This window comes from Erpetoichthys calabaricus, chromosome 3 (genome assembly GCF_900747795.2).
Source record: "Erpetoichthys calabaricus chromosome 3, fErpCal1.3, whole genome shotgun sequence".
Taxonomy (NCBI): Eukaryota; Metazoa; Chordata; class Cladistia; order Polypteriformes; family Polypteridae; genus Erpetoichthys; species Erpetoichthys calabaricus.
In genome coordinates this window covers 85,002,472-85,025,503 of record NC_041396.2, presented here as the reverse complement: position 1 = coordinate 85,025,503, position 23,032 = coordinate 85,002,472, and the positions used below count along the sequence as shown (strand labels likewise).

The 23,032-nt window shown below is 37.8% G+C and overlaps 1 protein-coding gene across 1 annotated transcript in view; it reads right to left on the bottom strand.

Annotated features, from left to right (window-relative positions):
* The window catches only part of bltp3a (bridge-like lipid transfer protein family member 3A), an 83,912-nt gene extending 67,222 nt beyond the window's left edge, over positions 1 to 16,690 (bottom strand). The window contains exons 1-2 of the mRNA XM_051924630.1: positions 15,963 to 16,690; positions 1,455 to 1,617 (exon numbers count right to left, since the gene is read on the bottom strand). Coding sequence (XP_051780590.1) covers positions 1,455 to 1,617; positions 15,963 to 16,006 — 207 coding nt within the window. The 5' untranslated portion in view covers positions 16,007 to 16,690. The remainder of the gene's footprint in view (positions 1 to 1,454; positions 1,618 to 15,962) is intronic.
* Between the last annotated feature and the right edge of the window lie 6,342 nt (positions 16,691 to 23,032).

The window sequence follows — 23,032 nt, the reverse complement described above, 5'->3', positions numbered from 1 at the left end:
TAACCACATGACCAATCACCACACGATAAACGTCTTTGTGAAATTAAAACTAGTTATAAACTTAGCCCACGGAGTGTTCAGAACTTTAAAAATATCTTCGTTATACATGTTTAATTATGCCATCCATTCAGAGATGCGCCCATCTCTGAATGAATCACTTAACACAAAGCATTTAATGTGCTATATAACTTATGACGAGGTTTGAGAAAATCTAGTAAATTAAATATTCATTTTATGATGAAGTTTAGTTTACGATGTTCTACTTTAATGACAAATTACGAGAATAAAGTCAAAAGAATATATTCTTGTCATAAGCGTCATGATTAAAGTGGAAATGTCGAGAATAAAGTCAAAATGTTGTCACACTATTACACAGTACCCAGGTACATTACACTGTATTGAAAACAAATAAAACAAGTACAACTTGGCTTGCATTATTATCCAGTAGTATAGAAACAGTATTTACACATCTGACCTTTTAAAACTAAAGCATCTCCAGGCGACAGACGTGACTGGTTTTTTTCGGCTCTCTGTCCATTTTCACCGCACGGCATACCTATGCTACCGCCCACTATTTGGTGGTGTAGCAGTGAAAAAGAGCCCTAGTGCAACAAATCTGTGTTTAGCGGTGTAGCAGTGAAAAAGGTCCCCACTTGAACAGTTTCCCGCTGCGCCACGTTCCGAACGTCGTTTAGGCAATTTAAACCGGTGTTGCGGTATAAGAAAAATCCATATCATAAAAAAAATAAAAAACGGTTTTCGGTATGAACCGTTTATACCGCCCAGCACTAGTGCAGACCTATAAATACCTGGGAGTGCAGCTGGATGATAAATTGGACTTGACTGCCAATACTGATGCTCTGTGCACGAGAGGACAGAGCCAACTATACTTCCTTAGAAGGCTGGCGTCCTTCCACATCTGCAATAAGATGCTGCAGATGTTCTATCAGGCGGTTGTGGCAATTGCCCTCTTCTACGTGGTGGTGTGCTGGGGAGGCAGCATAAAGAAGAGGGACGCCTCACGCCTGGACAAACTGGTGAGGAAGGCAGGCTCTATTGTAGGCACGGGGCTGGACAGTTTGACATCCGTGGCAGTGCGATGGGAGCTGAGCAGGCTCCTGTCAATCATGGAGAATCCACTGCATCTACTAAACAGTATCATCTCCAGACAGAGAAGCAGCTTCAACGACAGACTGCTGTACTGTCCTGCTCCACTGACAGACTGAGGAGATCGTTCCTCCCCCACACTATGCGACTCTTCAATTCCACCCGGGTGGGGTAAACGTTAACATTATTCAAAGTTATTGTCTGTTATACCTGCATTTTTATCACTCTTTAATATAGTTTTTTTTTAATCAGTATGCTGCTGCTGGATTATATGAATTTCCACTTGGGATTAATAAAGTATCTACCTATCTATCTATCTATGGTCACTCACTCTCAGATGAGCTTACCCGGATCGCAGCCTTGTTGCAATAGACACGGGTCACAGCCAACCAGGTAGGTAAATCCAGCATGTTCTGTAGGACTTCCTCATCCAGTTCCAGATTGGAGAGCTGCCCCTCGCCTTTTAGGGTGCTCAAGTTGATTTTATCTGGAGACAAGTTCTTTGTGAACCTGACAAAAAGAGAAGCCATAAATTCAACATAAAGACAAGATGAGAAAAGCTCTCAAAATGTAGTACTACCACAGGTACCAACACCAATAAGATGAGACAATCAAACACAATGTATTCATTAAAAGATCCATCTTGAAGAAAGGCTGAAGAGTCTTCTTCCTCATGCAAGACTATATAAAGACTCTGACATTGATGTTTTTCCTTTTATAGGTTCAAACAGTCCATGGAAAGGATTGATAGAAGAATAATACAGTACATAGAGAAATGCTACTCATAACCATATGATGTCTACATTAAAAAAAAAAAATCAGATTTTGTACTGTATATATTCAAAGATGCTGAACAGAAATACATGTAGTACAAAGTGTAGTTACTGATAAAAAGTGGGCAAGTAAAGAAACACTGGCAGGTAAAATGGATACATTTTAATAGCCTATACAAAAGGAGATCAACTTTTTGGCATCTTCCCACTCATAGAATAACTGCCAAGATACATGTTCTATTAAAATGGTGAGTTAATTTAAGAAATAATTCACCCAGTTGCAAGCATTAACAAATACCGAAATGGAGGAACAAAGGACACAGATATATGTTAGATATAGAGAGAGAAACACAGGCAAATGCGAAAGGCTTGGAACAGAGTCACTGACTCTCTGCATCAAGAGGAGCCTATTGAGGTGGTTTGGGCATTTGATGTGGACATATCAAAGCAGAGGTCTTACGTGCATGACCAGCTGGTATAAGGGTACCCAGGGAGCTGGGAGGATTATCTCCACCAGATGGGCTGGGAACAGTGTGGCTAGGGAATAGGACATATGGGTCACACTGCTGTCACACGGTCTTGGATAAGTGGTTGAAAATAACTGAATGAACGAATATTATTACATACACTCCAAGACATTGTACATTCCTTTCCCAAAATACACAGACCAACTTTCAATCCTGAACATGAGTATTTTACACTTATTACTAAAAGCTTAACCTAGACCTAAGATAAGAACCTCTGATTTATTTATGTATGCTTCCATTGCTTTGATTGAGCAGTGACATGGAATAAACTTTATATGAAAAAATATTTGCTTGCACAAAAGTGAAGCGGCAAAGGCAAACACACCTTTTTGCATGAAGTACATTTTCTGTACGCAATGTCCAACTTCTGAAAAAGGCATTCACATCTGTATCCTCCTCAATTTTCTGAAATAATGTGTGTAATTCAAAAAAACTGCTTGTCAATAAAGCATATTCTGAAGTGCTCCATACGTAAGCACTGAACACTGTTTAAATCAACATTACTCAAGTAAGTCCCAAAACCTCTCAGAAAAGTCCCAAAACCTCTTAGAAAATTCTGACACATACATCACCTTTATATACAGGCAATGTTTTCAACACTGATAAAATGATGATATGTTGATATCTATTTAAAGTAGAATGTTCTCTTTCAACATCCTGTGCATAAATAAAAAGTTTGGTGATAAATGCTTTCAATACCTTTTGTGTGTTGTGAAACTGGAACTGGAACTGTGATATGTAAAGAATGGGAGAGATAATTGGTTCAATGTGGTTCATGGAGTGGTAAAACAGGGAGATGGCTATGAAGTGTGATGCAGTGTGAACTGCAGCGCTCCATCCCCACCTACAACTGAAAAAAATGTAAACTATTAACAGATTTGTAAGATGGTGCCAGTGTTAAAAAATGAGCACAATTCAGCACCTGAGCCCCAACCACAACAGTTTTTGGTTGAATAATAAAAAGTTTCATAACCTTGAGTAGGAACTAAAAAAAGTACCAGGATCTACAAACAGCATGGTGGGAATGGCACAAAAGTCCCTGAGTTTCTAAAAAGTCATTGGTTCCAGGAAAAAGGTTTCTGCAATTGGAAAGCACCTATTGACAGTCTGACCAGGTTCTACAGTTGTGCTTGAAAGTTTGTAAACCCTTTAGAATTTTCTATATTTTTGCATAAATGACTTAAAACATCATCAGATTTTCACTCAAGTCCTAAAAGTAGATAAAGAGAAACCAGTTAAACAATTGGGACAAAAATTTTATACTGTACTTGGTCATTTATTTATTGAGGAAAATGATCAAATATTACATATTTGTGAGTGGCAAAAGTATGTGAACCTCAAGGATTAGCAGTTAGTTTGAAGGAGAAATTAGAGTCAGGTGTTTTCAATCAATGGGACGACAATCGGGTGTGAGTGGGCACCCTGTGTTATTTAAAGAACAGGAATCTATCAAAGTCTGCTCTTCACAACATGTTTGTGGAAGTGTATCATGGCATGAACAAAGGAGATTTCTGAGGACCTCAGAAAAAGAGTTGTTGATGCTCATCAGGCTGGAAAAGATTACAAAACCATCTCTAAAGAGTTTGGACTCCACCAATCCACAGTCAGACAGATTGTGTACAAATGGAGGAAATTCAAGACCATTGTTACCCTCCCCAGGAGTGGTCGACCAACAAAGATCACTCCAAGAGCAAGGCATGTAATAGTCGGCGAGGTCACAAAGGACCCCAGGGTAACTTCTAAGCAACTGAAGGCCTTTCTCACATTGGCTAATGTTCATGTTCATGAATCCACCATCAAGAGAACACTGAACAACAATGGTGTGCATGGCAGGGTTGCAAGGAGAAAGCCATTGCTCTCCAAAAAAACATTGCTGCTCGTCTGCAGTTTAATCACGTGGACAGACCAGAAGGCTATTGGAAGAATGCTTTGTGGACGGATGAGACCAAAATAGAACTTTTTGGTTTAAATGAAAAGTGTTATGTTTGGAGAAAGGAAAACACTGCATTCCAGCATAAGAACCTTATCCTATCTGTGAAACATAGTGGTGGTAGTGTCATGGTTTGGGCCTGTTTTGCTGCATCTGGGCCAGGATGGCTTGCCTTCATTGATAGAACAATGAATTCTGATTATATCAGAGAATTCTAAAGAAAAATGTCAGGGCATCTGTCCATGAACTGAATCTCAAGAGAAGGTGGGTCATGCAGCAAGACAACGACCCTAAGCACACAAGTCGTTCTACCAAAGAATGGTTAAAGAAGAACGAAGTTAATGTTTTGGAATGGCCAAGTCCTGACCTTAATCCAATCGAAATGTTGTGGAAGGACCTGAAGCGAGCAGTTAATGTGAGGAAACCCACCAACATCCCAGAGTTGAAGCTGTTCTGTACGGAGGAATGGGCTAAAATTCCTCCAAGCCGGTGTGCAGGTCTGATCAACAGTTACCGGAAATGTTTAGTTGCGGTTATTGCTGCAAGGGGTTGGTCACACCAGATACTGAAAGCAAAGGTTCACATACTTTTGCCACTCACAAATATATAATATTCGATCATTTTCCTCAATAAATAAATGACCACGTATAATATTTTTGTCTCGTTTGTTTAACTGGTTTCTCTTTATCTACTTTTAGGACTTGAGTGAAAATCTGATGATGTTTTAGGTCATATTTATGCAGAAATACAGAACATTTTAAAGGGTTCACAAACTTTCAAGCACAACTGTACATATGGAGGTTAAGCTTGTTCACATGCAATGTCATGTTCAATAAAAACATAGCTTCTCAAAGCTATTTATTCACACAACAATATTATCAACATTGTACAATTCAGTGTTTCAAATTTCTGAACAAAGATTCTCCTGATATATACGGGTCAAATGAATTTTTATAGCAGGACATTCAATCTGATCCTCGACTAATTTGACTAGTTTTTTTTTTTGTTTCTATTTTTCTGTCTTACAAAAATGTCCCTGTTATCACCTCCCTGCTTTTTAAAACATTCCAGCTTCTTCACAAATGAATGAGACACAAAATCTTGCAAAAAATGCCACAGTATATCATTTCCATCCATACTCTTAATGACAGCAAGACTGCAAACAAATGTATCTTTTAATGCTCGTTTGTTAGACTGACACTGACTGTTATTTCACCGATAAACCATTCAACAGTTATTGTAGATAGTGGCATTTCATTAACGCTTACAATGATTGTTTGTTTAAACCATTAAATTAATTCTCCATCACACAGAAGGCTTCCTTAATAAATTCCTCAATAATGAATGGTTGCCATGTTTAGTAATGCACTGATGAACTTTGTAACTTGCCTCTGTCACGTAATTTCTGCCAAAGCCTATTTTTTGATAACACTGTTCTTTTTCTCGTATCTGGAGACCATTTCATTTGATTTTTGCTTACTTTATGTGGAAAAAAAATCCAAGACTCTTGGATGTAATCTGATGTTTTGTTTCAAGATTCCATAATGCAATAGTAGCTTAATAGAAAATTCAGCCCAATGCACACATCAATCTTGTCTTTTTGTGACACACAAACAAATTAGTCCCTTGAAACATTCTGAAATGTGCAAATATCCAATATACATTTGTGTTGTCATCACTTTTACACCAAGTTATAGCTCATTAGCTACTTTACTTGTATCTGCATCCATTTCTACTCCTCACTTTTCATTAAAAAAAACTGAATCACCAGTTAAACTAAGACACATGTACTATCTGAATTTAGCAGAAAACAAAGTATTTAATTTAATGGAAAACAAAAACATTTTTAATATTTTGAGGGTCTCAGCGAGAACACAATCAAACAGGTTTCACTAAAAAATTCCACTTTACCATGTCCATTCAAAGCCTAAAACTTTATGACTATTTTTCAGCTGCACTTTTTAGTGATGCTAAAATACACATTAGAAATTGCTTTGGAGTCTGTCTATAACATCATGGCACATTTAATTTCTCCTCCAAACCCCCCCATTTTTGATGGGCTAGATTTTATGCTTGGTAGGTTGCCTTTGCACTAACATTTAACGAATCCAAAAAAAAAAAAATACCTGGAACATTACACAAAAGTATGATTGGAGGTCATCTTGTTATTTATATGTATCTACTTGAGGCTACCTTGACATCACTGGTTTACCTCTTCAGCAATGACAGATTGCATTGGCACCCAGTATGCAAGTGAAAATAACATGGACCGGCATCTTTCAAAAAGACTAAAATCAACAGTCATATCTTAGTTCTAAACAGAAGATCCCTGAAACTCCTTGGCAATCCTGAAAAAGAAGAATCTGGTTCAATCAGTATACGGCATGGAGGGGATGGAACTGGCTTATTGATATGCAAGTAAGAATTTCACTGTGCTCTGTACACATGACTATAATTAGCCTATAAACCTCTAAACTACAAAGACGCAGATTCAGCCAGTACAACTAATTCACTGTAATAAGCCTTGGGAAAGTGTTTCAATAGTAGCACATTCTTGCAGAAACTTCTGTAAAGGGATTTATTTACCCAGGAAATACTGCATTAAGCAGTGATCATCAGTGGACTTCGATTTTCAAACAAATGTGACAGAATCCCTTTTATGCACTCCCGCCTGTTTTGTAAACTGAAGCTCTGTAAGCCTGCAGCTGTTCTCATGCATACACTACGTGCCACATCAAAGAAGCTGCTTCAGGCTTAAAAAATAACAAGGTCTAAATGATGGTGGACAGAAAGCAGAGTAACAACAATCAAAGCCAGTGTCGCAGTCTAAAAAAGCAAGTGATAGGATGAAATGAGTGATCATTTTCTTGAACACAACCAATTAGCTAACACATACAGTATGTAAAAGATCAAAAACAAGATGGATGATTCAGATCAGGTACAGGATTGGTAGATTTCTGAAATTAACTTTAGAGTTCACCCAGTTTACCTACAATTGTCTGCAGTAACATAGCAGTTTTCATTCTGGTATGTGACATAGCCATATCCAAGTTGCAAAGTTGTCGGGCTTCCATCGAATGGCATATCTATGTCACCTTTCAGGTAACTAAGAGCTCACAATAGTGAAAGACAAGGTTGCAGCCATCTCCGCTACAAAAATAAAAATAATGTGAACTCCTAACAATTACGTTTCAGGTCACTAAATAAAAGAGGATATGAATCCAAACAGGTAAAGCCAAAATTATTTGGGATTTAGGAAAAGAGGACTTCTAGTTCTAGAATGCAGGTTGTTTCAGAGTTTTGGGGTAAAATCCAAGATTATATAGCTACAAAAACAGGATGAATAAAACTTCAAAAACTAACATGATCAGACTCTTAGGAATAAATCTTCAGAAATTACAAGATCAGTCAGCTGAGAAAGCAGTAGAAGTCCTTAGGAATATGAAAGAATCTGAGTCTCCTGATGTAAAACTGAAAACCTGACTAAAGAAAGGTGCTTCCTACGCGTAAAGATGCTGAAGTCCAAGATATCACAGGTACTCTCTCCCTCGCTGCCACTTTAACAAGCACTTTATGAGTACATCAAGTAACCTGCAAACTAAACAATGGATCAAGGTGAGAACAGCTCAGCAAATTGTGATCTGAATGAATTGTGCTACACCATTCTAGGCAGGATGGTATAGATTACTTGGGAAAACCTTCATGACTTTAGAGTTACAAAAGCAGCAAAAGAAAAGCATGATGTCTTTTCAATTTAGCAAATTAGGGACACCTAGAATAACACTGCCACTCTCACAGAAAACAGTATCAGACTCATACAAATAAAACTTTTTTTTCCAGAAATGACTGTCATTTGGGGATTGCGAAAGATGTCATCCTAGAGCTGAGTTCTGCTGAATAAAGGTGCAGACCTCTGAAATATGGTATGATTAGACTTTTAATTTGAATGTGCACATTTCCTGGATGCAACAGGAATTCATAGGAAAAAATATTAAATATTTTCAGGAAGGACAGAATGCTGCATGTCTTTGTGAAACGACTAAGACTGAGATATACTGTACATCAGGAATAAATGCATCAAACTACAAGGGTGAATTCAGTTTCTTTTGAAATGGATCATCTAGAGTGAGGTACATCCAGTGTCGATAAGCAGAACAAGTAACTAGCGCTATAAGCTAAAAGTGCCAAGAGAGGTCAATGACTTTGCCAGAATAACAATGATCTACATGAGTCACCGCTGCAGCAAAAGTCTCATCATTACTTTTGCAGCTTGCCGCTTCTCAGTGTTGTGATTCTGTAGCAGCACCCAAGGCTGATGTTACTTGTTTCGTACAACAGTTCCCCTGTAGGTCGACACTTCAAGAAAATGGATTCATATTTGAGCTAGTACAATGTGGTGTGTCTATAAGCACTTAATCAAGAATTGCACACAATGCAATAAAAAGAAGCAGTTGTTATCCAGACAAGGTGCAGATAGAGGTCACAGGAATTTTAACAAAATCACTACATGGCCCAGCCTCTAACTGTATCAGTTTGATAGATACTAGTCTGTATCCATCCCGCTCTTCACTAACCTTCTTTGACAAGCTTTTGGTTATTATCCTTTCCACCCTAGCAACTGTGGTTGACAGCAGTGTTGAAATTACAGCTGTTGCTCAAACTATTAAGTTTCTGGGGAATCTGACAAATCACATCAATGTGTTTTCCATTCCAAATATAATGGCTTCTTTCACCTACTTTAAACTCTGTTTCACCAATAGTTTTTCTCTATTGTTGTTCCTGGAATTTAGATTTCATTTTTGCAACCCTACTTCCAAAAACAGCTGGAACAGAATGTACAATGCAAATAAAAACAGAAAGCAGTGATTTGTAAATGCTCTTTTACCCATATTAATTGAAAACAGTACAAAGACAAGACTGGTAGAGCTTAAACTAATCAACTTCATTTATTTTGGTAAATAAACATTCACCGGTTACCTAATTTCCAAAACAGCTGGAACAGGAGTGTGTTTACCACTCTGTTACATCACCAGTCTTTTTTAGGAGAAAGTAGGGTGAAATGACACCTTCTATTGGCTAACTAAATAGATTACAAATGCAAGCTTTCTTTTTTAGTAACATTCAAAAATCATTTTGGAACTGTTGAAAACACTACCTGTAATTGCTGTAATGCTAAAAGTGGACTTTCTCCTCCCAGTCTTGCTTGATATAGGAATTCAGCTGCTGAACAGCCCTGTGTCTCAGTTGGAGTATTTTGCATTTCATAATATGCCACATGTTTTCAATAGGGGACAGGTCTGGACTGCAGACAGGCCAGTCTAATACCTCTACTCTCAAACTGTGAAGCCACACTGTTGTAATATGTGCTGAATGTGGTAAGACATTGTCTTGCTGAAATAAGTGAATATGTTCCTGAAAAATACATCATGTAATTAACAGCATATTTTGCTCCAAAATGCGTATGTACTTTAGCTTACAGATTATTTTAAAAGTGGCTGGCACAAAGCTGGCATTAAGGGATGCATTTATTATTGTAACAGTTGGGATTATAGCATGAAGGCAAGATTTAAGAAGTGCGGTGGTGTGTGATGGGGGCCTGTGCACAAGTAGTCGGCCTCATCTTAGAAAGAAGGTTGTTAATAAATGCATATGTGACTGGTGAAAATTTAGAAAAGGAGCTGGATGGAATGGGAAGACAGGAAAAATATAAATGGATGATGGATTTATGTTAGTTGAATTATTTAGATCTTTAACTTTATTATGGAAAAAGTGGAGGAATTTTTCACAGACTTCGGTAGAGGAGGTAATTGGGCTTGATGCAGGCTGAAGTAGTTATCATGGCCACTTTCTATTATTCTGCCATAATGCATGTTCTTGGCTGCAGTTAGTCCATCTATATAAACCCTTCGGTGGTCAGAGAAACCCTGGATATGCAAAGTAAGGCCAGTAGACCGTAATTCTGAATTATACCATGGAGCTTAAAGAAACCTCCTTATTTTTTAAAGGAACTATTTATCTAGTGCTGAATAAAGAGGTTGAAATAGTCAACAAGACTATCCGGATGGAATCGGGGAAGACAGAAAAAGATAAGGAGACATATTTTTAAGGTTTATGATCCCAGAGTCCCAAATCACTGCTGTAAGTGTTGCCGACAGGTAAGCCAGATGTGCAGATCAGGTCCAATATATGACCATCAGATTAAATAAAAACAGTCCAGCAAGGATAGGTATTCATTTCTCAGTTTACATGTAAGAATGTCAATATGGATGTTGAAATCGGCAAGAAGAATGACTCTCTTGGAAGGGAACTTAAGTGTGTTAAAAGTTCAGTCAGATAAGATAAGAAAGACCCATTGCATTTTGGGGGATGATAGACAACAATAAGACAGACAGGACCAGATTTCATTATTAGTTTAACAGCCAAACACTCAAAAGAAAATGGACAGTCAATTGGGATTTATTTTATGTTTAACTTTGATCTAGCCATTACTCTGACCCCTCCACCTTGTTTTGAGCCGTGAGCCTCTGAGAAGTAAACATATCTGAATGGTATCACCTCTGTGAAAGAAGTTATTCAGTTTTTGCCAGGCTTCTGCTAAGCATACCACATCATAGTTGGATTCTGAAATGAATTCTGATAGCACCCATGCTTTGCCATTAAGAGATTGTGGGTTACAAATGCAATATTAGCTGATGAGGGTTCATTGAGCACAGATCCATAGCCAGAGGTTATTTTAGCACAATGAAAATCTGTTACACTAACACTCTTATTTCCAAAGTCAGGAGTAGGATGGTGTATTCCAGAGCAAATGCTGCTGGTGAACTTTTTATTTGCAGCCTGGCATAGGCGATGGCCTGACTCGCAGTGAAAATATTTTGGGCGCCAAATAAGGCCATTGTCTTTTAGGATATTCTACTTGCTCTAAACAAACTGTTTAATATGAAGGAGTTTATCATGAGAATATTTCATCATAGTATAGAGCAATGCTTATCTGATAGAAGCAGAGATCCAGCACAACATAGCAGAGAAGGTGAGATGGGCGGGCTGGAGTGGTGCAGATGATTGATGAAAACAAAGCAGCAAAAATCCAGAAGAAGCAAAGTAGGAGATATAACAAGATGCACGTGAAAGATAGCTACCAGAATTCGAAGATTCCAACATAAAACCACATACATATAATGCTAGGTATTACAGATGTGATCGCCAAAAAGCCACAAGCCAGGTGGCTGCAAACATCAGATCATTTCAAATTCATAACCAGTCAAAGCTCATACAGAACGAATTAACAGTAATCCAGCGTATCCATTATAATAAAGGAGATAGAACATCCCCAGCTACTAGATCTCCATGGTACAAAGAAAAAATGTTCGTAGATCAAGCATTAGGCAGGAGCGGGCAATCAAAAGAAAGTCTTGCCTAGTGAACCACAGAAAGATTCAGTTGTGCCCGAGGTTACAAACCCAGTCAAGTAAAGTTCATAAAAATAAATCCAAAATCAATGCCATAGAGTCGACTGCATCCATTAATTGTACATACAAAAAAAGAAAATGAAAGAAGTGCAAAAAGTGCAAGGTTAACGTGAATTTTAATGAAAAGTATTGTTAACAAGGAGGAGCAGCAGCAACATGTGTGTACCAGCGTCCCCTCGCCTGTTTGACAGGTGACAAAGACGTTACGTGTGTTTTTGAATGTTGAATGGCTTCCACTTTGTGTAGTATAGTTTTAGCTTCCTTTTGTAGATGCTGCAACTAACTGTTTTTACTGACAACAGTTTTCAAAGTACTCGCAAGCCCATATACTTATATTCATTACATAAGAATTTCATTTTTTCATGCAGTGCCATCTGAAGACTTAAAGATAATTCAGTATTGGTTTGTGACCTAACCCTGTATGCACACAAGATCATCTTTTAATGATAGCATGGACTGGAGATGATGAAATCCCTAAACTCTTTGCAATCATATGCTGAGAAATGTTATTTCTACAAAGGTCAAATATTTGCAAATGAAATTTAGCACAAAGCCGGGAACCTCTAGCCATACTTGCTTGTAAATGACACAGCCTTTTGGGGATGCTTCGTTTATATCCAATCATAATAACCTCACCGGTTAAATAATTTCCTATTTACCAATGGAAAGTTCCAATCACATTAATGTATTATTATTATTATATTGCACAGGTAACTAGGCACATGTCCTACTCTTGTAGAATGTACTACACAGATCAAAATTGAACAGTATATATACCTCATATATATCTTGTCTGTACACAGCTTTTAGTTAAATATGGTTAAAAAAGCATTTACAAACCACTGCTTTCTGCTGTTATTTGCATTTACTTACTTTCCCAACATTTTTAGAACTAGGGTTGTACAGTGTTTCCACAAACATATTCCATATAGAGCAAAAAACAGAAGAATTCATTCTAATAAACTTTGACAAAACATTTAGTTGCCATTGCCGGCCACACCTATGGTCTGCTAATTTAAAAGACAGATTCACCTACAAACTGCTTGTGTGCTGAAAAGCTGATCCTAAGGCCAAACGGTTGTGCAATGGCGACAACCACACTCCCAAAGAAAAATGTAAAAATTGTGCAACTTAAAATATGGCAAGTTTACTTGCCACTAAAGAGTTTTGTTGAGACCTCTAATACCAGCTATTTTCTAATCTAAATGAACCTAGTGCCCCAAATCACACAACATCTGCTCTGTCAGCACAGCCTTCCCACACACCGGGGAGGCCCTTATGTTCTGCACTTGGTATGAAGACGCAGCATAAAGTTTGCAATCTGCTTTGCTTTCAAGTGTGTTTCCTCGAAGGCTTCATTATTTTTAGTTATATATATTATTGCCTGATCAAACCCCGTAGCTGGATAGGTTGCAATTTTAATTGCTTCATATATTTTGTAGCAGATTTGCACCTCAAAAAAGTGACAAAATCCACAATTTTCAGTTAAACACCTCATAGCTCATCCTTGTGTGTGCCAGTATTTAGCTCTAAACTAAGATATGTCACAGTGTTGCCTTGTAGCTAAAACAATGGACTATAGTGCATAAGCTTGCTAGTTCAATCTCCATTGCTGACTCAATACTGGCATTCAGCCATTTGCTTTACCTATCAGGATTCCAGTTGAAGACACATAACTAAATACATGAAATACTGCTAAACTGTAAGCTAGTTTAGTCAAATGCTCCAGCTAAACAATGTACTGTAAAAGTACTTGCCAATATGAAAAACTGAAACAGATTGACACATTGGAAAATGTACATACACTCATCGGCCACTTTATTAGGTACACCTTGCTAGTACCAGGTTGGACCCCCTTTTGCCTTCAGAACTGCCGTTACTCTTCATGGCATAGATTCAACAAGGTGCTGGAAATATTCCTCAGGGATTCTGGTCCATATTGATATGACAACATCATGCAGTTGCTGAAGATTTGTCTGCTGCACATCCATGACATGAATGTCCTGTTCCACCACATCCCAAAGGTGCTCTACCAGAATGAGATCTGGTGACTGTAGAGGCCATTTGAGTACAGTGAACTCATTGTCATGTTCAAGAAACCAGTTTGAAGATAATTTGAGCTTTTTGACATGGCGCGTTATCCTGCTGGAAGTAGCCATCAGAAGATGGATACACTGTGGTCATAAAGGGATCAACATAGTCAGCAACAAAAGTCAGGTAGGCTGTGGCATTTAAACAATGCCCAATTGGTACTAAGGGGCCTAAATCTGATGCTCAGTTTGAACTTCAGCAGGTCATCTTGACAATGTCTACAGGCTTATGCTATGAGTTGCTGCTATGTGATTGGCTGGTTAGATGTTTGAGTTAACAAGCAGTTGTACAGGTGTACCTAATAAAGTGACCAGTGAACGTACATGCAGAACAGTAAAGACCACAGTTAAGATCACAGCTATGATTCTTTTCCGCTAGCACTAGGGTTGGTCATGTTTCCGTTTAGTTTCAAATAACTTTTTATAAAAGGTTCTTTGAACTCTGTTAAATTCTAGGCTAGTTGTATTTCCAGTCTCTATGTGGCATCTGTGTTAACAGGAGTAGAAGCTGTACAGTAGTGACATCATGATTACTGACTAACTGCAGCTTTTGTCACTGGGCACACAACTCTATAGTTTAAACATTTTAAAGCACTTGCTTTAATTGTCTGAACTGGCTTTTTTGTGCTATTTTATTTTTATGTAAAATGGCATCACAATGCATTTGAACAATGGACGAAGTGCAAGCACTCACTGCAATCTGGGCTGATTTTAGTTGTCAAGGTGACTTAGAAAATTTGATTAATAAAGGCATCAACAAATAGACTACATAAAAAACCCCAATTTTTTCACTGCTTAAAACCTTAAAACTGCATGTGTATGTTGGCTGGAGGTCCAAAAGACAAAGAAAAAAAATAACAAAAGTAATGACAGGCAATGTACTAACTCCCTCTATAAATTCCACATGGTTAAAGTCACAACCATCCATTGCTTACATCTGATGCTAACATGGTAAACAATACTGGCTCCTTTAGTATTCTGGCTTACAGTCGGTTTCTCCTTCTTGGGTTAAGTGGGAGAAAACAACACTCATGAACACAGCATTAGAGAAGATGATCATTAAAAGGACACTAGGAGAAAAGATGTTAATATTAAGAATCAACAGGCAAACCAAGGAGCCTAAATTCATCAGAACAGAGCTCACACCACATACATAAAAAAACAAGATCAACTCAGCTAATATTCTAAATTGTCCCAAACTTAAACACATTGAGAAAAAATGGTATACTGTATGTGCTGAAGTGACTCACATCCAAATAATGCGGAGGTGTGAGGTAACTAAATTGTACCAGTGGGAGTGTGTCAAATAATGAACGGCGGCCCCTGATTTGTACCAATTACTACTGTGAAGAGATTCACTGCCGGTGACCATGGCCAGGAAAAGCAAAAAAAAAAAAGGGTGAAGAAAATGGAAGGATAGTGAGATGACATATTGAAATGATGACAGTAAATGCAGTGGTTTTTACTGCTGAACGCAAACTCACAGATTCAGAGAAGTGACTCCACATTGAGATGTGTGGAATATATGCATCACTGGCAACGCTGACTTAGTAGTAGATGTATCACTGACAACGTTTAAATGCCCAAAATTGTTTAACCTAAAGGATCCAATAAAGTATTGGTAAGTATTAAAGCGAGATGAGGAGTTTCGTGGCTGAATGCTGTAAGAGTCGTACGAGTTACGCTTACGTTGCCTCTGTATCTTTGCAACTTTTAGTTTGTTCCGAAACTTCAAACTAACTTGTATATAGCGCCTTTCATGCAGCCAAACTGGCGCAGTGTTACTGTTTTGACAAGGTACAAATGGTATTGCTGTGGGAAGGTGCTCATCCTGCCAAACAAAAATATCTATCGCCCAGCGGCATCAACTCTTGGACCTGCCCCATGGAGAACTAGACAAGCACTCAGCCCAATAGTCCAGTAGCTCGCATCGCCCACCACCTCTACCCAGAACAGGAGATGCGAACTCTGTGCTCTCTTTCTAGATCGAACCTCTGATTTGCTCTCAAGCACATTAGCGGACTGAGCGACGGATTAAACAGAAAACCGCAATAGTACTCTCCTACCTGGACAAATGCTTCAGGATCTGCTTCTTGATGATACCCGCCATGCTGCTTGATTAGTGGACGGAGTCCCTCTTGGCCCTGCGTTTGCCGACTCTTGCTTGAGAATATCTGTTCTTTTACTGGCTTTTAACAACCATTTTGTGTCCTCGGTCTGGGCACTTCGCCACTCATTTTGGGCTTGCCAGACGCATACTCCCGCTTGCCTACAATTCACAGTGTACAGCCGAGGAAACTGCACCATCGGCTGTCGCCATCTTGGCTCTTGTCTTCCACGGTGGCGCGCGGGTGACAGAGCCAAAATGGCGCGGGTTTCTCCGCGACACTAGGCTACCGGAGCCTTGGCGAAATACTACTCTTCGCCGCCACCTGCTGCCTGCTGCCTGCTTGGCAGGACAGCATAGGCGAACAGTGATCCTTGTGCACAAATCACTTCGGCTTGCTGTCACGAACCGCAACCTCAACTGGATCCGGGCTTGAATAGACAAAGGAAACAATACAAAAGGGAGACAAAGAGAGCGCGAGAGGCGCAACTCGTACTAGACGTCGTGTTGGTTACATAAAGATACAAATGTCAGGAAAAAATTAAAAAAAGCCAGGTTGTAGGAGATTACACCAAAGCCACGGCGCCGCAGTCTCGAATTCCAACGTGACTGGGTGACTAAAGCAGCTGGACTGGACAGGGCACCTCCCTCTTGACAGGTTCAGAGCAATTTGCTACGTTGCTTTTCACACACCCAAGCTTTCTGTGCGTATTTAAATTCAGTTCAGTTTAAGGTGACTAGCGTACAGCGCAATGAAAAGTTGTGATTGTCCAACAAGCGCAGAAACGTGCAATAAACATGCAACTGCGCTGAATTAAAATTAATAAATGCGTGGTATTTCAGAAGAAATAACATTATGATAATTTGACTTTTCTTTTTAAAATAATGTTACTCTATGTAAAAATATGAATTGTGTATTTATAAATTAAAAAAAAATTGAAGTTAAGACATAAGGCATTTCTAAATCGATGAAGTGTTACTGTGGCATGCACCAAGTGTGCTCTGTGATAGAATGGTGTCCTTGTATCATGCTGGGTTAATTTCTGTCATATGCTGTATGACGGCCTTGGAATGGAAAATGAATGGATAATCCCCCATGAAAGGCACCATAGAAGATAACGACTGAAAAATATTCAAAATACGTACCAGTGCCCCAGATCCTAAAAAAGATTTTTCGAAAGACTTTGCCAACTTTAACTACTACTCATCATTTTTTTTTCCTTTACTACTAGTTGCAGTGTGGCAATGTTATTTTGGAGGACAGGTTACCAGAATCCATATCAAGTCTACCTCTGGGAAAGAAAGGAAAAACTTCTAAAGATGATGCAAAATAAGACTATTCAATAAGCTCATTTCACAGCATTTGGGTCATTCCATGTGCAATCAACTAATGGGCCCACACACTTCAGACTCAAAAAAATCTACAAAAATTACCAGGTGTACCCATGTTAGTCAACAGACACCCTGTAATTTTATTTTAATGTAAGATCAGTATTTTCCAAGATACAGTCAGTTTACTGAGGGAAGTGGGAGGGAGGGAAGGTGGGGGGTTGTCCAGCCTCATTTTTTCATCAAATTTCACAAGTCCGTAGCTCAAGAACAAAACCACCGAGCAGACATTGCACACGGATACATTAATTGGTATAGTAGGTGACGAAATTAAAACGTTTGGTCCAGATGACCCTGCATGATCAAAGCAGCCCCTTAAAATCGAGCAAAATTTGAGTTTTTGTCTTAGTTATGTTTAGACCTCTGAGGCACCTATTTGTACCCAACATAAACTTTTTTGATTTTTTTTCCTTATTAAGATAACTATATAGGCTTTCTGAAAAAGCAATAAACACAAAAGCAACTGTACCAGGGTCTGAACAGAAGACCTCTCGAATCCAAAAAATCATTTTGGATTTCATTGTTAGAGCATGTAGGAATGTGCAGATTAATTTTTTAAAATATATATTTTTTATTCTACATTGTCTCTTCTTTCTCTAAACACAAATACTTTTCCTATGCAAATCTTTCATCTTTATTTTCCATCCTAAACATAGGCTGAATGCACCATGTGTCAACAATGGTGATCATTGAGTTTGCAATCACTAAGTTATCAAAAAGTCAAAACTTTTTTTCATATCAGATGACAATGTCCTATCTCATGTTGCTGAACAGAGAATGTGATTCTCCATGGCCAAGAGTACCTGGTACTCGAGAATACCCCCGTTACAACCCTAGAGAAGATGGCAAACTCAGAGTCAGCCGGGTGTCTGGTGAAGCCAGTCAATTGACCGGCTGACTTTTCACTACTGAAGCAGCAGCTGAGATCTTGCCCTCTCATGATCACACTCTGGATGGATCAGATGTGTTGCTCACATTAGACCATTGCCCTATTGGAGGTTATGCTGCGTGCGTGTACGATGAAAAATGTTGGATTGGTGTGATTCGCGACAAGAGTGAAGTGGAATCAGACATCCTGATATGTTTCATGCATCCAAACTATCCTGCTCAGTCTTTGCATTAGCCATCTAGAGACGATATTTGTTGGGTGCCATTACAGTGTCTCATTGCACTGCTTAGTGTACCTACGGCGGTCAGTGGGAGGCTACAGTACCAACTTGATCTCAAAGACAAAGATGTCCTAATGAAATGTGTCACATTCCTGCTGCTGTAATACCAACATGTTAACATTTCATTATAACTAGTGTTGTATCTAATGACAAATCAAGCAGCTGTTATTCGTTAGTTGTGCTCTATGTGCCTTTGGTGATTTATTTTTCCATTAATCATATACCCACGTTAGTAAAGAAGAACTTGATGATTATCTTTACTGACAAATGACGAATTTACCCATGTTTACAATGGAAAATAAAAATGAAAGATTCACATAAAGAAAAGTAAGACTTTTTTTTCTTGAGAAATGAAGGGACCACGTAGGATACAGGAAAAATAATTTAAAAAAATGTTTGTACATTCGTACGGTGCATTAAGTTGGTCTGAAAATTAGGCCCAAAATGATTTTTTTCACATTTGAGAAGTATGCTGGTCAAACCCTGATGCAGTTTCTTGTTTTCTCATAACTTTTTGAAAAGCCCTGTTTAGGTATATAAAAATGGAAAAAATATCAGTTAGAAGTATACTTTCTGAAAGCCTAAACACAGCAAAGCCAAATACGCAAAATATTTTTCCCTACTTTTGAAGGTCTGCTCTTACCAAGTGGTGTCACCTGCACCAAAAATTTAGATTTTGTTACGTATGTAAAAAATGAGTCTGCTAGGTGGTTTAGTTCTTGAGATTTGGGCTTATGAAACTGATGAAAAAATAATGCCAAGTCAAATTTTACACCCCTCTCCACCCACAAAAGTGGCTGTATCAGGAAAAGTATTGATCTTACATCAAAATAATTTTACAGGGTGTCTCCCGAATAACATGGGTACACTTGGTATTTTTTCAGAATTTTGTGAGACCGAAGTGTGTGGGATTTCTGGAAAATTGGTCGATTTGACATGGAATGACCCCATTTCTTTCCCTTTGACAGCAACGGTAGACCCTTAAGGGGATCAAGTCTGGGTTAACTCATGCCTTTTTCTTCACTTCTAGTTGTAGTTGTAATCATATGACAATGTTACTTTAGAGGACAGGCTACTAGAATTCACATCAAGCCCTAAACTATGAAAGAATAAAACAAAAGATACAAAATGAAATTATATAGTAAGTGTGGAAACACATTTCATAGCCTTCCTTTTGTATTTGACACCAAGGTTCTAATACAGACAGGTACTCTGAATGACCAAGTCTGGGTTAGATACACCATATTGGGCAATATCATTGAAAAAACATTTCAAAACACAAGCAGACTTTAATTAAGCCTATTACTGTAACACCCTGGCTGGAATGAAAACTATTGGACTAAAGTACTTATAAAAATAAAACATACATTGTATTTAACATTTATAAGTTTAGGGACTGGGTGGTCTTTTAACCTGAAACCAAAACAATTATAAAATTATATTGTGTTTTTTTTTTTTTTTCTGATTTCAATTTGTTTTCCATTGCATGTAATTACTTTTTTGACATCTTGTAAAGCACTCTGAGCTACCATCACTTGTATGAATGTACTACAGAAATAAATATTATTCTTGTTATTACCATTTAGTAGACAGTATTCATACAAACAGCCTGAAAATATTTTTTCCCCACATATCTGTGGCCTCCGTCATCCTCATGTCCAACTGTCAAGAACGGATTTAAACAGTACCTTGGGCCTTTACAATATATACATTATATATACATACAGTGCATCCAGAAAGTATTCACAGCACATCACTTTTTCCACATTTTGTTATGTTACAGCCTTATTCCGGATTAAATTTATTTTTTTCCTCAGAATTCTACACACAACACCCCATAATGACAATGTGAAAAAAAGTTTACTTGAGATTTTTGCAAATTTATTAAAAATAAAAAATTGAAAAAGGTCATGTGCATAAGTATTTACAGCCTGTGGAAAAAGTGATGTACTGTGAATACTTTCTGGATGCACTGTACATGCACACACAGACAATTCAGCCACAAAGGCCAAATCTATTTATTTATTATTTTACTGCTCTCTTTTGAATATATGATAAATCTGAGTTATTTTCTTTTGAAATATTGCTTCTTTTGCAAGAGATGTCTTACCAAATTTAAATGTACCCAAGTATAACTATGATTTCTTCTTTTTCTTAAGCAGTTGTCTAGTTAAAAGTAGTGAAAACAAGCAGCCATAGGTAAGATGAAGCTGGAGAAAACATGGCATAAAGTAACTAAGGACTGCCCAAAACTCAAGGATTGAATCTTTATTTTTTCTGATGAACCCTTTCATCATATCAAGCAGCTTAAAAGGTAGGACCTTTATGCTATTTTTGTAAAATGGTACAGGTTATGCCTGTTTTCATTATTTCAGCCCAAGGCAAAGGTGTAAACAAAAAATGGGTTGGACAAAATTATCTGAACCAACTGAAAAGGCTACAAACTGAATGGGTCACCTGCCATATCCTGGTATAGAATCAGGTAGGCAGGTTGTTTGCAGACCAGACTAAAGCACAGCCATCCTTCTAAAGTGATAACAGAATGCAGAATATTCAAATGATCACAATGTGCAAAAACTGTTAAATAACACAAACACAAGTGTGCCTTGCAGAAAATCGACATCTTATTTGTTCCTGTGTACATTTGCTATGGATTATGCTTTTTTATTTCTGCACTGTGCACCACAGGGTTGAGGGGAATCAGACCATGTCTGGTAGGCACAGATGCTATGCAGCAACACAAGTCATCACATGACGTACTAGTATACTTGCCTACAGCAAGCCAGTTTAAGAGTCCAACAAATAACCTAAAATGCACGACTGTGCCATGGGACAGGATCTCCATACAGAAACACCCTGGAGCTTTGAAGCAGGAACACACTAGCTACTATACCATCACCTGACTCTATAAAGCAGAATTGTAAGTATGTAGTGTCTAAATTTAGCAGACACCACAAAAGCACTTATTTACAGTATATACAGTAAGTGGAGAAGAGTGACAACACTGGGTATAGGCATTCAATTTATCTTAATCACATGCTAGTTTTTTTTTTTTTTTTTTTTTTTTACTACTACTTTTACTGATCTCCTGGAGTAACTGCTCATTTACTAATGTCTGCACTTTTAGGCCAGTAATACTTAAACTCAGTCCTTAAAGGCTATTTTGGAAGCAGATCTTTACTGAAAACAGTGTTTTACATCAGGCTAATTCCGGCAATTAAACAGAATCATTAAAAATTACACTTGTTTTTTTACCAATCAAATTTAGTAATTTATGCATTATTTTGTCTCCAGACAAAGAAGACAAACTCATCTAGAACACATTTAATAACTTTTTTCACTCAAAAAAGAAAGCTGATAAATCACAATGATCATAGCTGTAGCCTATACAGCCCCTGCAGGTATTGCATGTGCTACAGTTCTAATCAATTTATCCATGATTTAGAAAGGTTTAAAATATGATGAGAGCTCTTTAAATTTTATCAATATTATCATCAAAAACTTCATATTAAAAAAATCAACAAAGAGCACTGCAAATTATACAGTTTTATTTGGACACACAACAGTTTGCTCATTAGCATTTATCTTAGGGTGAAATAAATGATCTAATCAGAACCAAATTTCACACTCCTTGATTCTAACAAATACTGCAAGACTAGAACAGCTCTTCTAAATAAATAAAAAAAGCTTGTGGCACTGTACCACCCACACACCACCCACGTGGCCACGACTATCATTGGACTGCTTCCTTGATTTACATGCTAGTTATTTATTCTCTTTGTCTTTCTGTACCAAGACACACTCTTGTAGACTGTGCTTGTTTTTCTGAGCAAGAAAATACGGCAGGTGTGCTACTTCAGTATTTAAAGCAGGTAACTTTCTAAATGCCACAAAGGTATAAAAACATTTGAATAACTCTTGCTCATGTGTTTGCTCATTGTGCTGTCTAGTATAGGTTCCATTAGATATGCAGATCATGCCCTCAAGGTAAGCCAAGCTATGAAGTATTATAAACTATTAGTCAGAAAATAATAATGTATCCATATTGTGGACCTGCTTATTTCCAAGATTTCAGAGGAAGCTGGAGCAAACATAGGAACACATACCTGCACATGGTACTTGTTTATCTCACCAAGCACGGACAAGATTCAGCTGAACAAAAATTTTACCAAAAAGGAGTTCCTATAAAAAATTACGTTACAATGATGCTGCCAGGATGAGCTTCAGCTGTCAAAACTAAACTAGTTTAAACAGTGTCAATAATTTATTGATTGTTATTATTACACATACTCTAAAAATGAATTTAGATTGGCAACAATCACTAAAATACTTGTAAAGTCATAAATTTAGACAAAAATACATAATTTCAACTATGAACCCATTTGTAGTACTATATTGAATGAAAGGGTATCTGCTCCCTTTGAATTTCCTCTATTACTGCCAATTTTTGACACCATTTATTTCTTTCAAT